Source organism: Rosa rugosa, chromosome 1, assembly GCF_958449725.1.
Source record: "Rosa rugosa chromosome 1, drRosRugo1.1, whole genome shotgun sequence".
Classification (NCBI taxonomy): domain Eukaryota; kingdom Viridiplantae; phylum Streptophyta; class Magnoliopsida; order Rosales; family Rosaceae; genus Rosa; species Rosa rugosa.
In genome coordinates this window covers 46,375,974-46,394,001 of record NC_084820.1, presented here as the reverse complement: position 1 = coordinate 46,394,001, position 18,028 = coordinate 46,375,974, and the positions used below count along the sequence as shown (strand labels likewise).

Genomic DNA, 18,028 nt, shown 5'->3' with positions numbered 1-18,028 from the left:
CATTTCTGATCCCTTTTGTTTAAAGGGCTAAAAAGCTAACTTTAAGACTAAATTTAACCCTTTGGGTTGCCCTTTAGCCCTAGCTTTTGGCACTTTAACCCTTAGTTGGGTGGGTTGGAGACCATTTGGGCTAAAAAATAGCCCTTTAGCATTCTGGTTTAGGGGGTTGGAGAAAGTCTAAGATCATGAACTTCATAAAAATATTCCAAAGATGGATAAATACTACTTGCCCGTTGAAACTTGGTGCATGATAGAGGTTTGCTGAGATTACATAACAACACAGTTTCATTGTCAAAATATAAAAACATAAGCCTATGACACCCGCCCTTGGCTTCATAGTTCACTTCAGAAAATCTATTGGTTCTCCTTAGGAACCTCTTCTTCCCTCAGGAGTGAAGTCATTCTTGATGTTGAAAGTCTTGTGAATCTCTCTAGGAATCATACCCTTGATCATGTTCGCCACAGTCTGACATGTCAAATCCAGCAGCCCAGCATTGCTAAGATAGTTTGCTTCCAAGATGAGAGCAAATCAGCAAAACAGTTAGTTATGGTCCACCTTTATGTAATTGGTGTCCCAAGTCTTAGGATCACCCTCCTTGTCATCTATGTGCTTCTTGCAGTACTTGAGAACCTTGCCTAGAATGCTACTGGCCAAGATCAGCAAAGAAATTGCATTCTCAGCGCAACCATCTTCCACCATTTGCTTAATTGTCTGCAATTCCGGGCCCACTGCCTCCTCAATCTCGAACTTGTCTAGCTCCGTCAAAGCTCTATCTCGTTATCATTTTCTTCTCAACCGACATCTTTTCGTTTATGGGGTTTCAAGCTTTAGATTTCAATTTCTTCTGCAACTTCGAGATTTGAAGAACTTATCAAGCCCTTGCCCACATGTCCCATAGAAAAAGGATTCATATTTAAGGCATGATTATCCAGCCATTTGCTGAATATACTGCAACAAAAGAGGAATATAATCAGGCATTTGTTTCTACATGAAATTGTAAAGGTACCAAACTGAAGTAATTAGTGATGCTAAGAAATGCAATGCATACTTCATTTTAACTGATTATGAAATAACTTGTCTTGTTTATGATCATATCTATCAAATTCCCTTTCTGTCTCTGAATGGCCCAGTCAGTATTTTAGAGCAAATGAATGTTTTTACCAACTATCAATGAATTTTCCTTCTTTAGAAACTGCAATTATTTGTGCAAGAAAGTTGGCAAATTATGTTTATGAAAGTATGAAACTAACTGATTAAGAGCTGGAACCTGTTGAACCGCTCATTGCATTTCAGTAATATTGCCCATACTTCTTCCTTACCTGGCAACCAACAAAAGCGGAGGTCCTGTTAGCACTATACAACTATGATCACATTATCTATTTATCTTTGAAAAATAACGAAAAGACCACCATATTAATCAATGATTAAAAGAATTATCAATCCATTAAGAATTCTACCTACCAAAGGATTCATACCAGATGCAACTAGCAGAAACAAGACCACAGTCACATCTGAGAGCTGAGGATGGATTTATCAAGTCAGAAAATAAGAGATATCCTAATTAGTTAATAATATATCAACCATTATATCATGACTGTGGCAAATCAACTTCTGTAATAGCACTAGCCTACCTCAACTGACAGTCACTTGTGAAGAAAGATGATCGTCTTCCTCTATCTTTCTCTGTCTCCCACTTCTTGATGTTGAGGCTTATCATCTTCAACTAATGACCGTAAAGCAAGTGTAGCTTCAGATATTCTTCCTCCATGGAACTGTGCATCTATTATATGCGAGTATTTGACAGCAGTTTGGAGTTCTTTTTCCTTCAAGTTAAAATAAATGATATTCTTCCAGTCCTTTGATCTTCCTCCCAAGAAAAGACCATGTAGCACAGCCGCAAAAGAAACAGAATCTAGATCAATACCTTTACTTCTAAACTTACTGTTAAACTGTAATGCAGTTTCAACCATTCCATACTGACAAAGACAAATGAGAATGGAATTATAGACAGCAGACTTCTGAAACCATCCATCAGCTATCATCCTTTTATAGAAATCAAGAAAAATAGATTTCTCCTTTTCTTGAGATTCATTCACTTCCTTTGAAATTGCAGCAGGTGCAATGTTTGTAAACCCATTTAGCAAATAATGGATAGTGACATCATTAGGACTGCACTTCTTCCTCAGCATTAGTTCAAAAAAGGAGGCTGCTTTTGCAAGTTTACCTTCCTTGCAAAAGTTTCCAATAAGTATGCTGTACGTGACTATATTTGGCTCCACACCACGAGATTGCATCTCTACGAAAGTTTTTACAGCTCCATCAGAATCTCCTTTGCGGCAAAACCCATTGATCAAGGAGGTGTACGTAATGACATTTGGCCTGCATCTCTGTTTCACCATCTGTTTAAACATTTCTAGTGCAGCATCCAAATTATGCTGCTTGACATACCCATCAATTATTGTGGAGTAAGTAAACCCATCAGGATGATGATTCCTTTTCTTCATCTTTTCGAGGAATGACAGTGCATCATTCATTGTTCCAAATTTGCAGAAACCCTTGATCATAGCATTGTACCCCACAACACCAGGATCTAGGCCCTTTTCAATTGTTAACTCGAATATATTTTTAGCCTCCTCAAGGTTCCCATTTCTGATTAACCCATCTACCAATGTGGCGTAGACAAATGCATCAGGTAGTACATTTTGGTCAAGCATCTGACCAAGCAGCAGTTTGGCAGTAGGAAGCCTCCCTTTCTTGCAAAGGCCACTCATCAACACATTGTAAATGCAAGCATCAGGGAGTATTCCATTTTCTATCATTCTGTCCCGGACTGTCAATGCATAATCAACTTCCCCAGAAACAACATGTCCATGAATCAAAGCTCCAAAGGCAACCAAATCAGGTTTGTGACCTCTTTTTGTCATCTCAACAAGCAAATCCAGGGCCCTACAGTGTTCCCCTCGTCTGCAATAGACTTGAAAAACAGGAGTATAACTAAACTCATTCGGAACCAATCCCCTCTTCATTGCATGCTGTAGAAACTCCTCCGCTTCCTCAACCTTCCCTTTCTTACATGAACTATTAATCAAAATATTATAGGTTGTAATATCCGGCTCACAACCACTCTCAATCATCCTTGCTACAGTATCAACCGCGGTTGCACAGCTATCGTGCTTACATCTAGCCTCAACTATAGTATTATGTACCTGTACATTGACCCTCAAACCTCTCTCCTTCATTTCCATCAAAAGCCTATCAATCGCTACAAAGTTCCCTGCTTTGCAATACCCATTAATCAAAGCTCCATATGTTTGCAATGTTGGCAGAAACCCCTTCAATTTCAACTCCTTAAACATCCCATTAGCATTTTCAACCTCACCTCTCTTACAATATCCATCAATAAGCGTATTGTAGAAGACAACATTCGGCACACAACTCTCTCCCCACCTCTCCTCAATCAACCTTCTCCCTTCTTCAACCTTCCCTTCCTTACACAACCCCCTCACCATTATACAAGTACTGTAGTTATCTATACACACATGCTCACCATCCCCACCACCTTTCTCAGACATTTCATCATACACCTGGCGTGCAACATCAACTCTCCCAATCTTCACAAGCGTGTTAAGCAAGGAATTGCATGCGAAAACACTCGGAACAAAACCACACACCTTCACCCCAAAACTATACAATTCAAGAGCCTTATCGACGAACCCAGAATCCGCGTAAACTCGAATCACAAAGCTCAAAGCCTCCTTACTCGGCTCCACTTGTTCCAACCTCATAGTCTGCAGCACCAACTCAATCTCCGCAACCACTCCAAACCTCGCCAAAAGCTTCAAGAGTGAAGAATACGCCGACCCATTTGGAGAGCAGCAATAGGGTCGCCGGAAAGCCCAGTCAAAGAACTTCAAACCCAACTCTGCACTGGGTATTCTGTCCAAAACGAAATGGGCAACTTCAGAAACAAGGGTTTCGGTTTCGGAGAATTCGGTTTCGAGGGATTGCTCCCATTTATCATCTGTTGTGAGAATCCGGATGGTGTCATAGACTAGCTTCTTGACGTGGGGTGGTGAACAGGAAGATGGACAAGTGGGTTTGCGGCTGTGAAGGGGTTTGATGCGAGAGAGAAGAGTCTTAGACATGGGAGAGAGTCTCAACAGGTTTGAGGGTTTAGGGTTTTAGAGGTGGTGTTGGAATCTTCACGCATTTTGGTTGACATTAGAAGAAGCGCTAAACTTGATTTCAGATTTCAAATGTTTATGGTCCCTCCTTTCCTCGCTATATGAATTTGCCAAATGCATCATTCCCGACGACACTGTTCTCTTGTCGTTTTGGGTCTAAACGACCCCACCATTTTCGACGCGTCTCGGAGTCTTCGGTTAATGCGCTTTTGTTTCGTGAATTTCATGTAGAGGTTGAGAATAGAAATTATTGGTACTGCGATGATGAAAGTCCGATGAACAATATTTAACTGCTAATGAGCGATCTGTTTTTATTGCAAGAACAAAAGTGCAACTCTCTCTTGAACAAAAGCACATAAGAAGGGATCCATACATATTCAATTTCAGTAGGGTGCTGTTACAGGAAAAGGAAGAGCACTCGATGCAAGTCAAAAGTCTAGATTGTTATATGAGTCGATGATTTCGAAGAAGAAAACGATTCATTTCTACTTCTTGTAAACAAGTTGGCATGAGGGAGAATTTCCTTCTGCCAAGAAGTAAAAAATTTACAATTGGTGGTAACTAAAGAAAGGGGGTGCAGCCCACCTACATGGGAAAGCATACAATATGAATGCTATCGTAGATAAACGGCTACCGAACATTGAGAGTCAATGCCAGCATAATAACAAAAAGAAGACAAGCCGCCAGTTGCAATCTGTTCTGGCATATGACCGAATCTGCAGCAATGACTGAATCTCCTCTGTCACCGAATATAGAGAGCTTATCTGTGATTTAATGTGGAGCATATAAGCATGTAAGGCAACTCAGCTTCTTCAGACTTTCAAATTTTCATTTCCTTTGAATGCACCAAATCAAGTATACGAAGCGACTCCTCAGCTTGCTACAGTTCCTTAAACAGAACAATTCAAGCCAACATTATGATCAAATACATAATCTACTCTACCAAAAATGTAAAAAAAAACTCGTCTACAGATCAATTTGCTGTTTACAGATGTAACCAATTTGCAATTCTAATGACAGACTTAATAAAAATTCTCTTAAAGCTTTTCGCTGAGAAATTTATGACATCCAGAAAAACAGACGCACAATATCAAATCAAAATAGAGAGAGAGAAAAAAAAGTAAACACAGAGATAGTCATGCTACCTATTATAAAGAAAGTTCTTGCTGTTTGCAACTAACAGAATTATTTTCCCCCTATGTGAAGAACATTTTTGTAAATTTTTCTGTGATACAATAGATGAATAATATTGATTAAAAGAGGAATAGATTACAGTATGAGAAATCACACTTAATATACAACAAAAAGATGATCAAGTTAACCTATGGGTACATATCAAAACAAAAGCAACATTACTTATGCTTTTATCAGGTTCTTTTTTTTATTTATCTTTCTTTTTGTATAAAATTTTAACCAGTTCCTCCAATGAAAAACAAAACTGTGGTTAACTCTTTCAAAAAAAAACTAAATCTATATATCAACCTTTTTCTAGGTACTAGCCTAAAAGCCTACACGAGAACTTGGATATAAAGACTACAGAAAATCCCTATAGCTCAGTAGAGGGACATGCTCTTCACGAGTCAACAATTTACATGGACCCCAAATCCTCAGGCTCAGCCCTCAAGATTATGCAAACCATGTAAGTACCTCACGTGCATTATACATAGCCTGCATAATAGAAAAAATTCTCCCAACAAAACCAGAATTTCAAATAATGTTGAAAAGCTTTTTGGTTGATAGACAGGTGCCACAATGAACCTCTGGGGCAGGAGGTAAGCAGGGAGGGGCAGGTGCATAGGTAAGGGGAGTAGAAAATATATTATTCTTGAAACTGTGTATTTTAACTATTAGAAGGGTGAAGTGACGCTTAAAATTTTATTAGGAAAATGGTGGTGGTGTGGAGTAACTTTCGGAATTCAGATAAAACTGCTCTCTTCTTTTCCTTTGTATTACACATGTAATAAACCATCCATTGATGTGCAAAAGTGAGCGAAGATACATTATGGCCACCAGCATATTACATACACCAATCGCATGTATATCTCTAAGTGTGGAACAAACATTCGAGTAAAGAATGTGTCCATGAGTATGTAAATATCATATAGCTGGTGTTACTCCTTCCTAGTTCATGCTGCTCTCAAGCAACCCAACAGTCAGATAATAACTTACCATTTTTTGCATTTCTGCTGATAAAATAAATTACCTTTTTTGAGATTTAAAAAATATATATATTAAAAAAAAAATTACCTACACTACATTCTATGCTTTGTTAATTATCAGAAAAACTGTAACACAAATTATGCAAAAGATTCCATAATGTAATCCCTATATGCTTCTGACCTTATCACTGAACATTAAGAAATTGGAAAAATTATAAAAAAAAATTTGTCAAATCTGCCTAGTTTGAGACATTGGAACAGCATTACCAGCGATTAATAGTTCAAAACCAACCACGATTATTAGGACAAACTTACTGCAAATCATCTCAAACATAAAGAAATGAACCATTATTCTGATCATCGGCTATCTTTTACCCTTGTATTATTTCTGAGTAGCAATTTCATATTTAAATATAAGGCGCTATAATCATGATTAAAGACTAAGAATTTATGGATAATAAAGACTACTTCTTTCATCACAATTCCAAATATTTGAAATTACCAATATATGCTTTGTGTGATGTCTTATTGGGGTGACTTTGCTATTGTTTCCTGACCATTCTGTTCTTCACCACTAAAGCTGAAAACATTGAACAAACAATCAAAAAATAGAAGCACCCAGAAGTTTGAAAGAAAGAACTTAGTAAAGCATTAGGGGAAAGCCATTGACAACGAACTTACAGCAAATTGGGCTCCCATGTCCATTCAGAACTTCATTTCTTTTTCTATGAGCAAAATTTTGGAACTCCATTATATCATGAGCTTTATTGAGGCAGCAATACAACAAAATATTGAAGATTATGGGAATGTCCCTTTCGTATGATTAAAAAATTTGAGTCTAATCAGTTCTGCAAATTTACAGAGGAGTTGAGTAAAAAAGAGTACCAGCTCTTGTTGAGCTGACCAGTTATACAATCAACCACTTTTCAGTCCCTCGTCTTATCTTCATTCAACTCTTGGTTAGTATGGATTGCAAAGAACTCAACTGTTTTGAAGGAAATGGAGGCACCCTTCTACGAACCAACGTCATTATAGCCTTAGCCTTGCCAAGCTGACTTTTCATCCGCAGGCCTTTTAGCAATGCATGAATGGTATCCACATTTGGATACCAATTTTTCTGCATGGAATCTCTACACAATGTATATGCCAGATCAAAATCCCTTTCTCTACAAAGATAATGAATCATGGTCTGATAAATTTTAACATTGGGCTTGTATCCCTTGTCATGTAGAGCAGAATATACCCTTTTTGCCATTTCAAGTTTCCCAGCCTGGCAAAACCCTTTGATCACCAAATTAAATGTAACTTCATCAGGTGCTATCCCAATGTTCTGCATCATCTTCAAAACTCTATTAGCTTCCCAAGCTCGCTTTGTATTAACCAAAAATTGGATTCGAACATTGAAAGTTGCAAGATTAGGTAAACACCTCTTCAGGACCATAAGATTCCATAATCCATTAGCAATCTCCCACCGCCTATGTTTATAAAATGCTGATATCAGAGTTGTATATGTAATGACATCCGGTCTTATTCCCAACTTTTCCATCTCTACCATGATCACATATGCTTTAGTCAAAATCCCCATTTCACAAAAAGCCTTGATAACAATATTAACTGAATATACATCCAACTGAATGTCAAATTGCTGTGGAATGTCACTCACAAATGCCTCAATTGCTCTTAAATCACGAGTTTGAGTCAAAACCTTGAGTGTAGCATTGTATGACTTAACAGTCCTAGAACATCCATATAAATGCATATCACAAAAAGTATCAATAGCATGCTTAGTCATCCCAGCCTTACCATACAATGTTATAATCCTCATAATGAACCCTTCTCGCCGACCTTGAGGAAGAGTCTTCTGATGCTCAAGCAAATGCTCAATGTAATCAAACCGGCGAGCTCCAGCTAACCGAGCCACCGTGTCTTCAAATGCAAAGCGGTTCTCAATGACAAGCCGATTGTGGGCATTGGCCTTAAATAGCTGGAATAGCTTCTCGGGATCCCTCTCTGCTTTAAGCTTAACTAGGGCAGGTTCCTCCAAGGCCTTTGTATTGCAAACCAACTTGGGCACAGCTGCAGCACAATCATTCATAGCTACTACCTTAGCGGCCACATGACAAAATCTGCGACTGGTTCGCAGAGAGAGCATGTTTTAGGTGTCTCCTCAAATTGAAACATACCCATCCATCAAAATCAAGATTCTACACAACCCATTACCCTAAAAGCTTCAGAAACAGAAAACCCAGAAATATAAAAGCTTCAGACTTTATCAGAGTATAGGCACCAAACTGAGAAAAGCTTCACCACCCATGTGCCAAAACAAAAACCCAGAACCCTAAACACCAAAATGAATCATATATGGTTGTTTACACATTGATAGCTGTTCGTGGATTGGGGGAGACTGTAGAGTAAGAATGAAGGCTCAGATTATAGGTTACAGAGAGAAAGGAGATTGGAACAGAGGGGAAATTACCAACGTGGATCTGAGAGGGGTCTCATTTGCTCCGTGATAATAGTTGGGTTTTTGGCTCCGTGGGGTTTTGAGGGTTTAGGTTTTGGTTTCGTTTGTGGACTCTGATGGTACAGCATGCGGGTCCATTGTAAAGAACCGTGGACTGCTCAAGGGTTTCTTTCAAGCTATAAGGAAAGGGGTAAGCTTCGAGTCCTTTTCACCATATCATGTTTGGGCGAGAAGATACACGCACCGCGGTCAAGTAATAAATAATAGAGCCCACATATAAACAGTTGAGATTACATAATAGTCGAATCGCTGTTTTTTGGGCCTTTGGTTTTGTTGATAGCAAAATAGTCGAATCGCTGACCAGTATCATTTGGTCTAATAACATCAATTTCGACTTGTGACAAATTAACAGTTATGGATCAAATTTGTTTAGCTTCATCCAAAACGTCCATTAAGCTCGCCTCATGTGCCTATAGGCAGATAGGCTATAGCACATGATCCCCGAGGCTCAAGTGACTTCAATCGTGCAGAGTCCCCTTTCTCCAACATTTCTCCAGTTTTGGTGCTCTGGATGGATTCGAAGTCAAGCTTATATGTTAGTAGGCCTATTTTTGGCCAAATTCTCCGCCAAATTTTGGTACGTTTGGGAAAAAGAAAAGAATTAAAAAAAACAGTCATCTTGGCCGAGTTTGGTTCACAAAGAGCCCTTAAAGTAAAGTTCAAACATTAACCAACTATTTTTGCTATAATTTATCATATAAACTAATGTTGTTTACAATGAAAAATGTAGTAGCTTCACAGCGAGGATGACAGCCGCTGGGCGCTGGCAATGGCAAACAATTCCTTCAGGCCCAGAATTTGCTTCGGGTTAGTCCTTTGAAGTTATAACAAGCAACCCCAACGCGCCAATGAGAATATACTGGACAAAAGACACAAAAGAGAAACAAACCCTTTGTTAGGAATAAATAGCTCAGGTATGTGCATGTTTTATCAAACCATTTGTTAGGGGGAGAAACAAACCTTAATAATTGGCTTTTCAGTCATGATAATTGTCACCCAGCCAACATAGGGTAAGAACCTGAAAATGATACCAGCGTGAACAAATTTGTGACAACAGGCATGCAACTTCTAAATGACTCCATTGTCAATGCATCAAAAGAAGCAATACAGTAACATTATGCAGCTACAGTGTTGAGGAAGAAACAGAAACAAGAAAGGAAACTTTCAAAATCTCGGTTCACCTAATATGTCATCAAAATTAACCTATATCTAGAATACTTTGACCCAGCAGCACAATATGATAAGTTGCCCGTGTTACAGAGGTGGAATATACACAGCAATAAAGAGTAGGAAAATGCTAGAGTTCTTACCCCACAGCTCTACCCATAATATGGTGCCGTTGGAGCCACAACTGACCCTGAGCATACAGAAGTCTGTCATCCCCATAATTGTTATCTCCTGAGAAATATACAGAAGGGGTGAATAGTGTGGTAAAGTAAGCATAGCAGGAAACCAATACAAAGATGAATGTTTTGAAACAGCAGGGACCCATGAGCTAAAAGAAATATAAGCTATGAGCCTATGAGTACAACATATGTTCCAGATTTTTATTAATTAAGCCTCTGGAGGATTTAAAACCATGCAAAAAGCAATTGTTCCAGTGTATTGAAGAAACTGGCACCTTTTGTGAGGACATCAACTTCTCCAGTATCTTCTCTTTCATGAACCTGCAAACATCAATGATCATTAATACTTACGGGACAATATGTGTTGATAATGAACTGTATATGGGAAAAAGGTGAAGAAAAGAGAAAAGGCAGGTGAACTTGGCAACCACATACGATAACATCTACATCGGTAATGTAAGTGAAACTAATCTTTAACTTCTATTGAGGACACCTCAACCTCTTTTAAGTTCCTCACCCAGTATGCCCAAGGTGTGCCAGGAGGGACTCAGAATACGGGTGTATAATGAACTATCTAAAAGATAATGGAGGGGAGGGATAACCTGATCTATAGGTTCTTTCTTCTTCTTTTTTCTTTCCTTTTTTACTTTTGAATCCACACGAATTTCCTTGGAGATCTAGTATCATAAGCTTAAAAAAAAAGAACTAAACCTTTTCTCAGAATCTAAACCAGAGTCCCATATTTTCCCATCTATTAGTTGTTCCTTTCATGAAGATCAAATGTAATACACAGCACCATCTATTTCAGAAACCGCTAGGCAATATGATTTTGAGAACAGTAAAACTGCACTATTTACCTTAATGACGCGATGGACGATTGGAATCTCACGGCCCTGAAAAACAAAATAGACAATGGAAAAGGAAGCATATTAGTATTAATCAAAAAACAGAACATTCCTATTGAATACTTCACTCCAGTATTGATATCTTAAGTTTATTTATCATATGCATGCTTAGTCAATAAGAGACAAAAGATGACCACTAGTGCTACTGAAACTGTATATCACTAACTACCAACTGGATACAAACGATTGATATATAATTTTGTACAAGCTTGAGATCAAAATTAACGGAAAGAGAAGAGGTCCAATACTCGCTCTTGAGTCACAACTGAAATTTTTACCCCTTTGTACAAATAACTTGAAGGCTCTCTTTTTAATTCCCAATTATAGCTCGAATGGGACCTTAAAACTCCAGAATTGTTAATTTTACAGACTACATTTTCTCCATTATAAGCAAAGTTGGGTACATGCTTATTGATTAGTAAGCACTAAGCACCAAAATCAGAGAGTAATGTATTTAACCTTCCAATGTTATAGAACTAAAGGGTTATGGTAACCACATAAACAGAGAGAAAAGCTGAAAAATACTAAAGTTCATCTAATAATAAAAATATTGAAGGAAACAAATCACAATGAGTAGTGAAACAGGCCTGACAATTACATAACATAAAAGGCTACACTACAATAGAACTGAACAAAGAAAAGTAGTGTGTGGGAGAAGGAAAAAAAAATCCTTACGTCAACATTAAAGACAACAATTTCTCCAGCACGAATGGGTTCTTTACTCATGTGCAAGAACAAAATGTCCCCCTGCAAAGCATATCAGTTACATTATTAGTTAAGCAGCCAAGAAACATAAACACAGAAAAAAAACTGCCAAACAATTAAGAGAATTGATTTTTCTAGTAAAAGACCTTAGAAAGAAGATCAAATTACAAGGCACCAAAATTTCACTTAAAGATACAACAGCACACAAATCGTATATTCTTTCATAAGAAAGCAAACTGCTCCCAAACATTATTAGCCAAATTAAGACGCATTAACTGATGAATGTTCCAAGTACTGCGTTCAGGTCATAGCAGTACTCGAAAAGAAGAGCCAATTCTTAAACACCATGGATCTTCAAGACTAACTGTATGCTTTCAATGTGAAACAGCATGGAAATTTAAGTAAACTATATGGCAAGCATGCCCATTCTTAGAAAGCAGACCTCCCTCCCACATAAATTCAGACAATTTCTGGTAAGAAGTAGGAGGATTATAGAGATGTAACAAGCAAGGTTAACCCAAGAGACAAGGAAGATTGCTTCATCATGTTAGGAACGCAAAACTGCAGAAGAGGCAGCAGAACATCCCTTGCGAAGGAATACAAGTTGTTTCAATGCGGTACATTACAAATAAAAACCAATTTGGTGAAAAGAATCAAGCATCTTTTCCTCAAAGCTGGATACTTTAAAATAACAAAACGGAAAATTTATTCCATCTTTCTATTGATACTGTAGAGTCCCCCAATGCCTCTTTTCTGAAGTAGCTCTACATATGAAATAAACTAGCCAAGTCGATTTTAGACCACTTATTCCCAACTTAAAATCAGAAGACATGCCAAAATCCTCTGATGATAAATATCGATAGTATCACAAAAAACTGAAGCAAATATGCATCATACTATCTTACCCTCCTGAAGCCCGGTTCCATACTTCCAGACAAAACAACAACAACAGGAGATTCACTGCCGGTAGCGCACATCAATGCCTTCCATATTATAAGTGCAGATGTAACAATCATACCTGAAACAGAAATAACACCAAACCACAACATTGATCACGTTTCCAAAATCCAGGTATGACAACAAAGTTATAATTTTTACGAAAAATCGAAAAAAAAAAACTCCAATTCAAAAATCTGGAACCAACAATTAAATTGAACCCAACAGTAAAAGCAGGAAAATCAAATGCAGAATATAAATTCATCCACATTAAAGTGTCAACCTTTACTCCACTACACCCAAAAAGACAAAGTAAACATTGGAAACATCAAACTTTGATGAACACCCACATTGAGATTAATAGAAAGCATGAGAATTTGTGAGATTAAGACCCAGAAGGAGAAAATTGGAGGGAGAAACAGAGAGAGAGAGAGAGAGAGGGGAGGGTTTAAGGGTTTACAAACCGAGACTGACGGCCTGGGTGAGGACCTGCCGGATCTGCAGGGATTTGACGGAGTCCACTGTCTCGCCGATCCAACCCATTCTTCTTCTTCTCTTTCTCTTACGGCGTTTTCTGCCTCTGCGTTGTCTGAGAGAGCTACAAAAAGCCGGAGTAAAAGGGTCGTTTCTGCCTCTTCAGCACAAAGCCGTTTCTTTTCTTCTCTGTTTTTCGTGTTCCCTGTTTTTTTTTTTTTTTTTTTTTTTTAATGATGCCTTTTACAATTTTGATTAGTTAAATTTTTTATTGGACCAATCTGCACGAGCCATGTCAGCAAAATGATGTGGCAAGTTCACACACGTGATCAGCACGTGATGTAGTGTTTCTTTGGGCCTGTAGGTAACTTTGGTGGCAGTGCCATACGCATTAGTGCGACGTTGAACCAGTTTTCTCTCAAAGTCATGAAGTTATAGATAGAAAAATTTCCTCTTTTCAGAAGAAAAGAAAAAAAAATAGGGTGTGATTTGGGAATTATTAAGAGGTGCAAAATGTGGAGACAGAGAATCACATAACTTCAGCTTGTTGTCATTAGTGTTTGCCTCTGTTCTTGGCTTAATCCTTCAGCTAGTAATGTTTAGTCAGACTATAGTAGATAATAGTAGTAGAAGGATAGTCAGTATTCGAACTGTAGACGTATGTGGCACATCACTCAGTCGAATGACAAAGAGTCACTTATGACAAAGAGATCAGCTAGTGGGGTTCAGTCAGACTGTAGTGGAAGTATAAGTGTTCTGACTATAGATCGAGCTTTGTTGCACATCAGTGAAATTTCATGCTTTGTTACCCTGTTTGCCTAAATTTCCCAGTTAAAAATGGAACTAAATGAATTTGTATACTCTTGTGAATAGTTAACTTCCCGTTAAGAAACCTTGTGTTTGTATCTAAAGAGTATACCTTGATATCCCAACATGCAAGTGTGCAATGTTGTTCTTTGTGGGTGGGCCGGGTGGGTTGCATAAATAGTTGCAAACTTGCAAAGATTTTGGAAAAATGTGTTTGCGTTTTAACCTCTTAACATAAAATCTGAAATCGCGGTATCTTGTTAATCTTACACCACGATAACACGATTTCAGATTTTGACTTTTTATGTTGAGGCTCTGCTGCATATTATGCCTAGACTTATAGTCATGATCACAGTCATTTGTTTTTTCTTCAGAAATCAGTCAAAGATTTAGGAAGGAGTGCACTTGTTCTAACAGTACTGTACTTGGAATCAAGCAAATTCATCAGATAGAGATATTAGAACAGGGGGAACACAAACCATTTGTAGCTTGAGCCAATTACGCTATAATCTTGCTGATGTTTCATGTACACTCAAATTTATTTACTTCTACAGTTCTACAATATAGTAGGCATGGGCTTGGGTCAGGCCGGTCCCAAAATTTGCAAGATTGAGACCAAGCCCGAATTAATCAGTCTAGGCCGATTCGGGCTTCTTAAAAAGTGATAACTAAGAAAAAACCGAACTAAAAAAATTAAGATTCGGGCTTTTCAGGCCCAAAACTCAATTTAGTACTTTATATAACCCAAGTTTTTTTCTTGTTTTTCAAATGCATGTTCCGGCAGTTTTGCCACTAATTTAGGTACATGCAGTGCATATCAATGTTGTCTAATAACATAATATATCAAATAGCATTATTATAACATAAGTACACTGAATGTTTTGGGAATTGTCTGAACCCTCGAAGTATCTGATGGTGTTGGAAAACAATTGCATTTAAATTGGAATCGGAATCGGATTCAAAACTTTGGGATGAATTTTGGGTTTATGCCATGAAATTTGGGATGAAATGATTGAAGTATGGGTTTAGGTTTTCACCTTTTCAGAATAGAGACAAGAGAGAGGTGAGTTGAGTGAGTCAGTGAGTTCAAACTAAATTGAGTTTGGTTAGAGTTCGCTCGTGAAAAATGAATTGGGGAAGAACATCTGGGTTTCGAGAAACAGAGACTGCGACTGGGATGGTTTCGATCGGGAAAAATGAATTAAGTTTTACTGTTTTTAGAGTTTTAGTTTAAATATTTTTATTTAATATATTATATATATGTTTTATGTTCAGCCAATTATAGACTGACATGTGGCATATATATAAGTGAAATTAGTTCGGTTTGAGTTAATCAATTGGGCAAAATGCTAAGCCCTAGACAGAACCGAGAAACTATGATCGGGTCAGGCTATGGACCAAACTAAGATTTTTAAGATTGAAACTGAACCGAATCAGACTTTTTTCTGTCGGATCAGGTCGGGCCCTCGGTCTTTCGAGTCCAAATTGCCTAAACCTACAATATAGATCTTTAATATTTTTCTTAGATCCATAGAATGAAATGGGCCTAAGTTGGCTGCTTCGCTTCACCATCGGTGGTTGAGTTGGTAAGAGACTCCAAGTGTGAAACCCCCACACAGGGTCTGAATCTCGCCGACGCTGATTGGAGTTAAATACCAATCTAGTTTTGGTGGTCGGGGGGGAGGAAGCGTTCTGATATGGTGTCCTAGCACAAATTAGTCTCTAGATCTAAGAAGCCTTTGAGAAATTATGTGATCTTGATAAAAAAAAAATATTAAATAATAAAAAAAATTTGTCCGCCTCCAAACGTGGAACCCCCACACTGGGTTCGAATCTCACGCGACGCTGATTGGAGTTAAATCTCAATCTATTCTTGGTGGTGTTTGGCTCCAATTTTGTTGCAGCTGGTCAACAGTCTCTTTTCTGCGCGGGCGTGCCAGCACCGTTCGGGTGCGGTCGTCGGGGGTGTCCCTTGACCTGACTTCTTTCAAGCGATTGTAGACGAGGAGAGCACCAACCTCGTCGTGGGATTCTTTCTGCCTCGTGGTGAGGACTTTGCTGAAGTTTCTTCTTGTTAACACAATCGATACTCAATATTGTAGATCGAGCAGAGCGACATCACAGGGAAGTATTGAGATCTTGCTAAAGCGTGACTTTAGCTTGGCTGGGTTGCTAGGGCGTTACCCTTGCTTGGCTGGTTCTGTAACCGTTGTGGTCGCGGCACTACCGTCGGCTCCGGAGGAGACTAGGACCGAAGCACGTTGACAGAGGGTTTGGTGGCACTGAAAGTCGGCTTCTGAGAAGACTAGGACTGAGAGTGAGATCACCGCTAAGAGAAAGAGAAGGAGAGGGAGATGAGTTGCTCTTAGAGAGGTTTGCTCTAGAGAGAACTTAGATCATCTTAGAGATGTTGTTGTTGTGTTGTGAATGTGTGTTTTAGAATGAGAAGAGAATGTGTTTATATAGGGAAGAAAAAGAAGAGTGAAATGATGAGTGGAAGAAAAATAATGAAAGTGGAATATGAAAGTGATTTGTAAAATATGGAAAAGATAGAGAAATGATGAAATGAAAGCAAGGCATGAAGGTGCAACAACATGGAAGTGATGATGATCTATTAAAGAGATTGTCTTGAAAAATATATCCAAGGAAAAGAAGAAAAGCATCTAGCTTTCTTCATGTGGGTAGGAAACATGAACATGTGAATATTGAGCTGGTTTTAGGTCAGTTTCTGCCCCTTTATTCCTTCAATTATTTCTCCAACAAGCATTCCGAATTTCACTATGACCTCTTCATAAACAATGTTCCATTATGAGTGTAGATCACCCTGGAAAAATTTCAGAATTTTTGGTATAGTGGTTGGGCCGAAAACGCTGCTGGACCTCTTACAGGTCCAGTTTTCCAGTTTTGCTTCTGCAAAAGATTGGACTGATTGTTTGAAGGCCTTCCACTCAAAAACATCTCTGGCACTCTTCATAAGAAATGATCCTTGGGCTGTCTAGAATGGATCTGGAAAGTTTCAGCACATTTCGATTTCATTTGGTTAGTCTGCCACCCCTCCTTCCTTGTCTAGCTCGGTTTTTTCCTAGCCGAAGTAGGAAAATATGCTAAAGTTGACTTGTCATACTTCCATAGTAGGCTTTATTTAGCCTCTAAATATATATTTCGAGCTTGTCGACAATATATAGCTTGAGCCACTGACATTGGCTCAATTTCTCCAAGACACGCCTTGTCAGGCCAAAATGTTCATTTTGGGTCCAAACATTGCCCCCCAGACCTCGAAGTCAAAGGTCCTCGTCTTGACTAAAGAGGTCTTGAATCAGCACTCCTCTTATAATGTTATTGCTCCAAAGCCACTTGTATTGGCTTGACTGTTTCCATATAGGCCTCTAAATAGGCCATAAAGCTTGAATGCCACTATTGAATTGCCTTTGTCATGAACTGACGCTTCCTTTGCCAACTTTATTGCCACCCATGGATCTGGCGAAACTTGGGCAGGTTGTAGGAGATCAGAACTTTAGCGTGCCCCCCATGCGAAGGAGACTGCTTTTGATCGCGAATGAGTATCCTTCTCTTCCTTGGTGGTAGCTTTGCCATGTGTATAGCAGCAAGTATCGGCCTTGTTTGCTAGCTCTCTGTTGAGAATGCAATTGCTGCAAAAGAAGCCCAACTCGATGAACCTTTGGCTGCTTCTGAAGAAATGGGCCACTCAGGCCGAAGCTAGTGCTATTGCGGCGAATCTCCGCGTGGAGGAACTTTGCTTGAAATTGAGCTTTGCGGGCCAATCTCTGTAGGCCCCCTCGAAAATCGTTCGGTCTCCTCACATACTCCTCGAAAACCGCTCCTCACATGCTGCTAGTCCCTTTTTTCCCGAGATTTGGAATCACTAATCTCGATTTATTGACATCGGTTTTGAAATAGAACTTCATTCAAGGGTGGGGATTTGCCTGAATTCCCTATAAATAGTTGTATTTCGGGAAGGGAATACTC

At 38.7% G+C, this 18,028-nt stretch overlaps 3 protein-coding genes across 12 annotated transcripts; all 3 read right to left on the bottom strand.

Moving 5' to 3' along the window:
* Positions 1-210: 210 nt before the first annotated feature.
* Positions 211-4,398, bottom strand: LOC133725124 (pentatricopeptide repeat-containing protein At1g52620). Of its 8 annotated transcripts, none has more exons than XR_009854268.1 (4): positions 1,633-4,398; positions 1,463-1,519; positions 1,252-1,320; positions 211-949 (listed from the first exon to the last, which is right to left on the bottom strand). XR_009854268.1 is itself a non-coding variant. In XM_062152252.1 (2 exons), exon 1 carries the CDS (start codon positions 4,144-4,146, stop codon positions 1,675-1,677), a length of 2,472 nt encoding a protein of 823 aa, XP_062008236.1. In that variant the 5' UTR covers positions 4,147-4,398; the 3' UTR covers positions 211-949; positions 1,633-1,674. The 8 variants fall into 8 exon arrangements, 1 of the variants encoding a protein (XP_062008236.1); XR_009854269.1 differs by having other exon boundaries at positions 1,269-1,320; XR_009854273.1 differs by having other exon boundaries at positions 1,477-1,519.
* A 128-nt stretch (positions 4,399-4,526) lies between these two features.
* LOC133725125 (pentatricopeptide repeat-containing protein At1g80150, mitochondrial) lies at positions 4,527-9,029 on the bottom strand. Of its 3 annotated transcripts, none has more exons than XM_062152254.1 (4): positions 7,230-9,029; positions 7,026-7,106; positions 6,847-6,924; positions 4,527-5,074 (listed from the first exon to the last, which is right to left on the bottom strand). In XM_062152254.1, exon 1 carries the CDS (start codon positions 8,494-8,496, stop codon positions 7,294-7,296), a length of 1,203 nt encoding a protein of 400 aa, XP_062008238.1. In that variant the 5' UTR covers positions 8,497-9,029; the 3' UTR covers positions 4,527-5,074; positions 6,847-6,924; positions 7,026-7,106; positions 7,230-7,293. The 3 variants fall into 3 exon arrangements, with proteins under 3 accessions (XP_062008238.1, XP_062008239.1, XP_062008237.1); XM_062152255.1 differs by having other exon boundaries at positions 7,026-7,069; XM_062152253.1 differs by having other exon boundaries at positions 7,026-9,028.
* A 492-nt stretch (positions 9,030-9,521) lies between these two features.
* On the bottom strand, positions 9,522-13,449 carry LOC133738868 (uncharacterized). The gene is made up of 8 exons (XM_062166543.1): positions 13,225-13,449; positions 12,730-12,842; positions 11,795-11,866; positions 11,072-11,107; positions 10,490-10,535; positions 10,179-10,266; positions 9,829-9,886; positions 9,522-9,727 (listed from the first exon to the last, which is right to left on the bottom strand). The coding sequence occupies exons 1-8, from the start codon at positions 13,301-13,303 to the stop codon at positions 9,677-9,679; spliced, it is 543 nt and encodes a 180-aa protein (XP_062022527.1). The 5' UTR covers positions 13,304-13,449; the 3' UTR covers positions 9,522-9,676.
* Positions 13,450-18,028: the final 4,579 nt, after the last annotated feature.

Excerpts from the sequence above, each read along its gene's own strand:
- LOC133725125 (XM_062152254.1), bottom strand. The coding sequence starts at position 8,496 with ATGCTCTCTCTGCGAACCAGTCGCAGATTTTGTCATGTGGCCGCTAAG.
- LOC133738868 (XM_062166543.1), bottom strand. The coding sequence starts at position 13,303 with ATGGGTTGGATCGGCGAGACAGTGGACTCCGTCAAATCCCTGCAGATC. Across the intron at positions 10,536-11,071 it reads TCGTCCATCGCGTCATTAAG|GTTCATGAAAGAGAAGATAC; the intron begins GTAAATAGTGCA and ends TGATGTTTGCAG. Across the intron at positions 9,728-9,828 it reads CTGAAAAGCCAATTATTAAG|TATATTCTCATTGGCGCGTT; the intron begins GTTTGTTTCTCC and ends TCTTTTGTCCAG.
- LOC133725124 (XM_062152252.1), bottom strand. The coding sequence starts at position 4,146 with ATGTCTAAGACTCTTCTCTCTCGCATCAAACCCCTTCACAGCCGCAAA.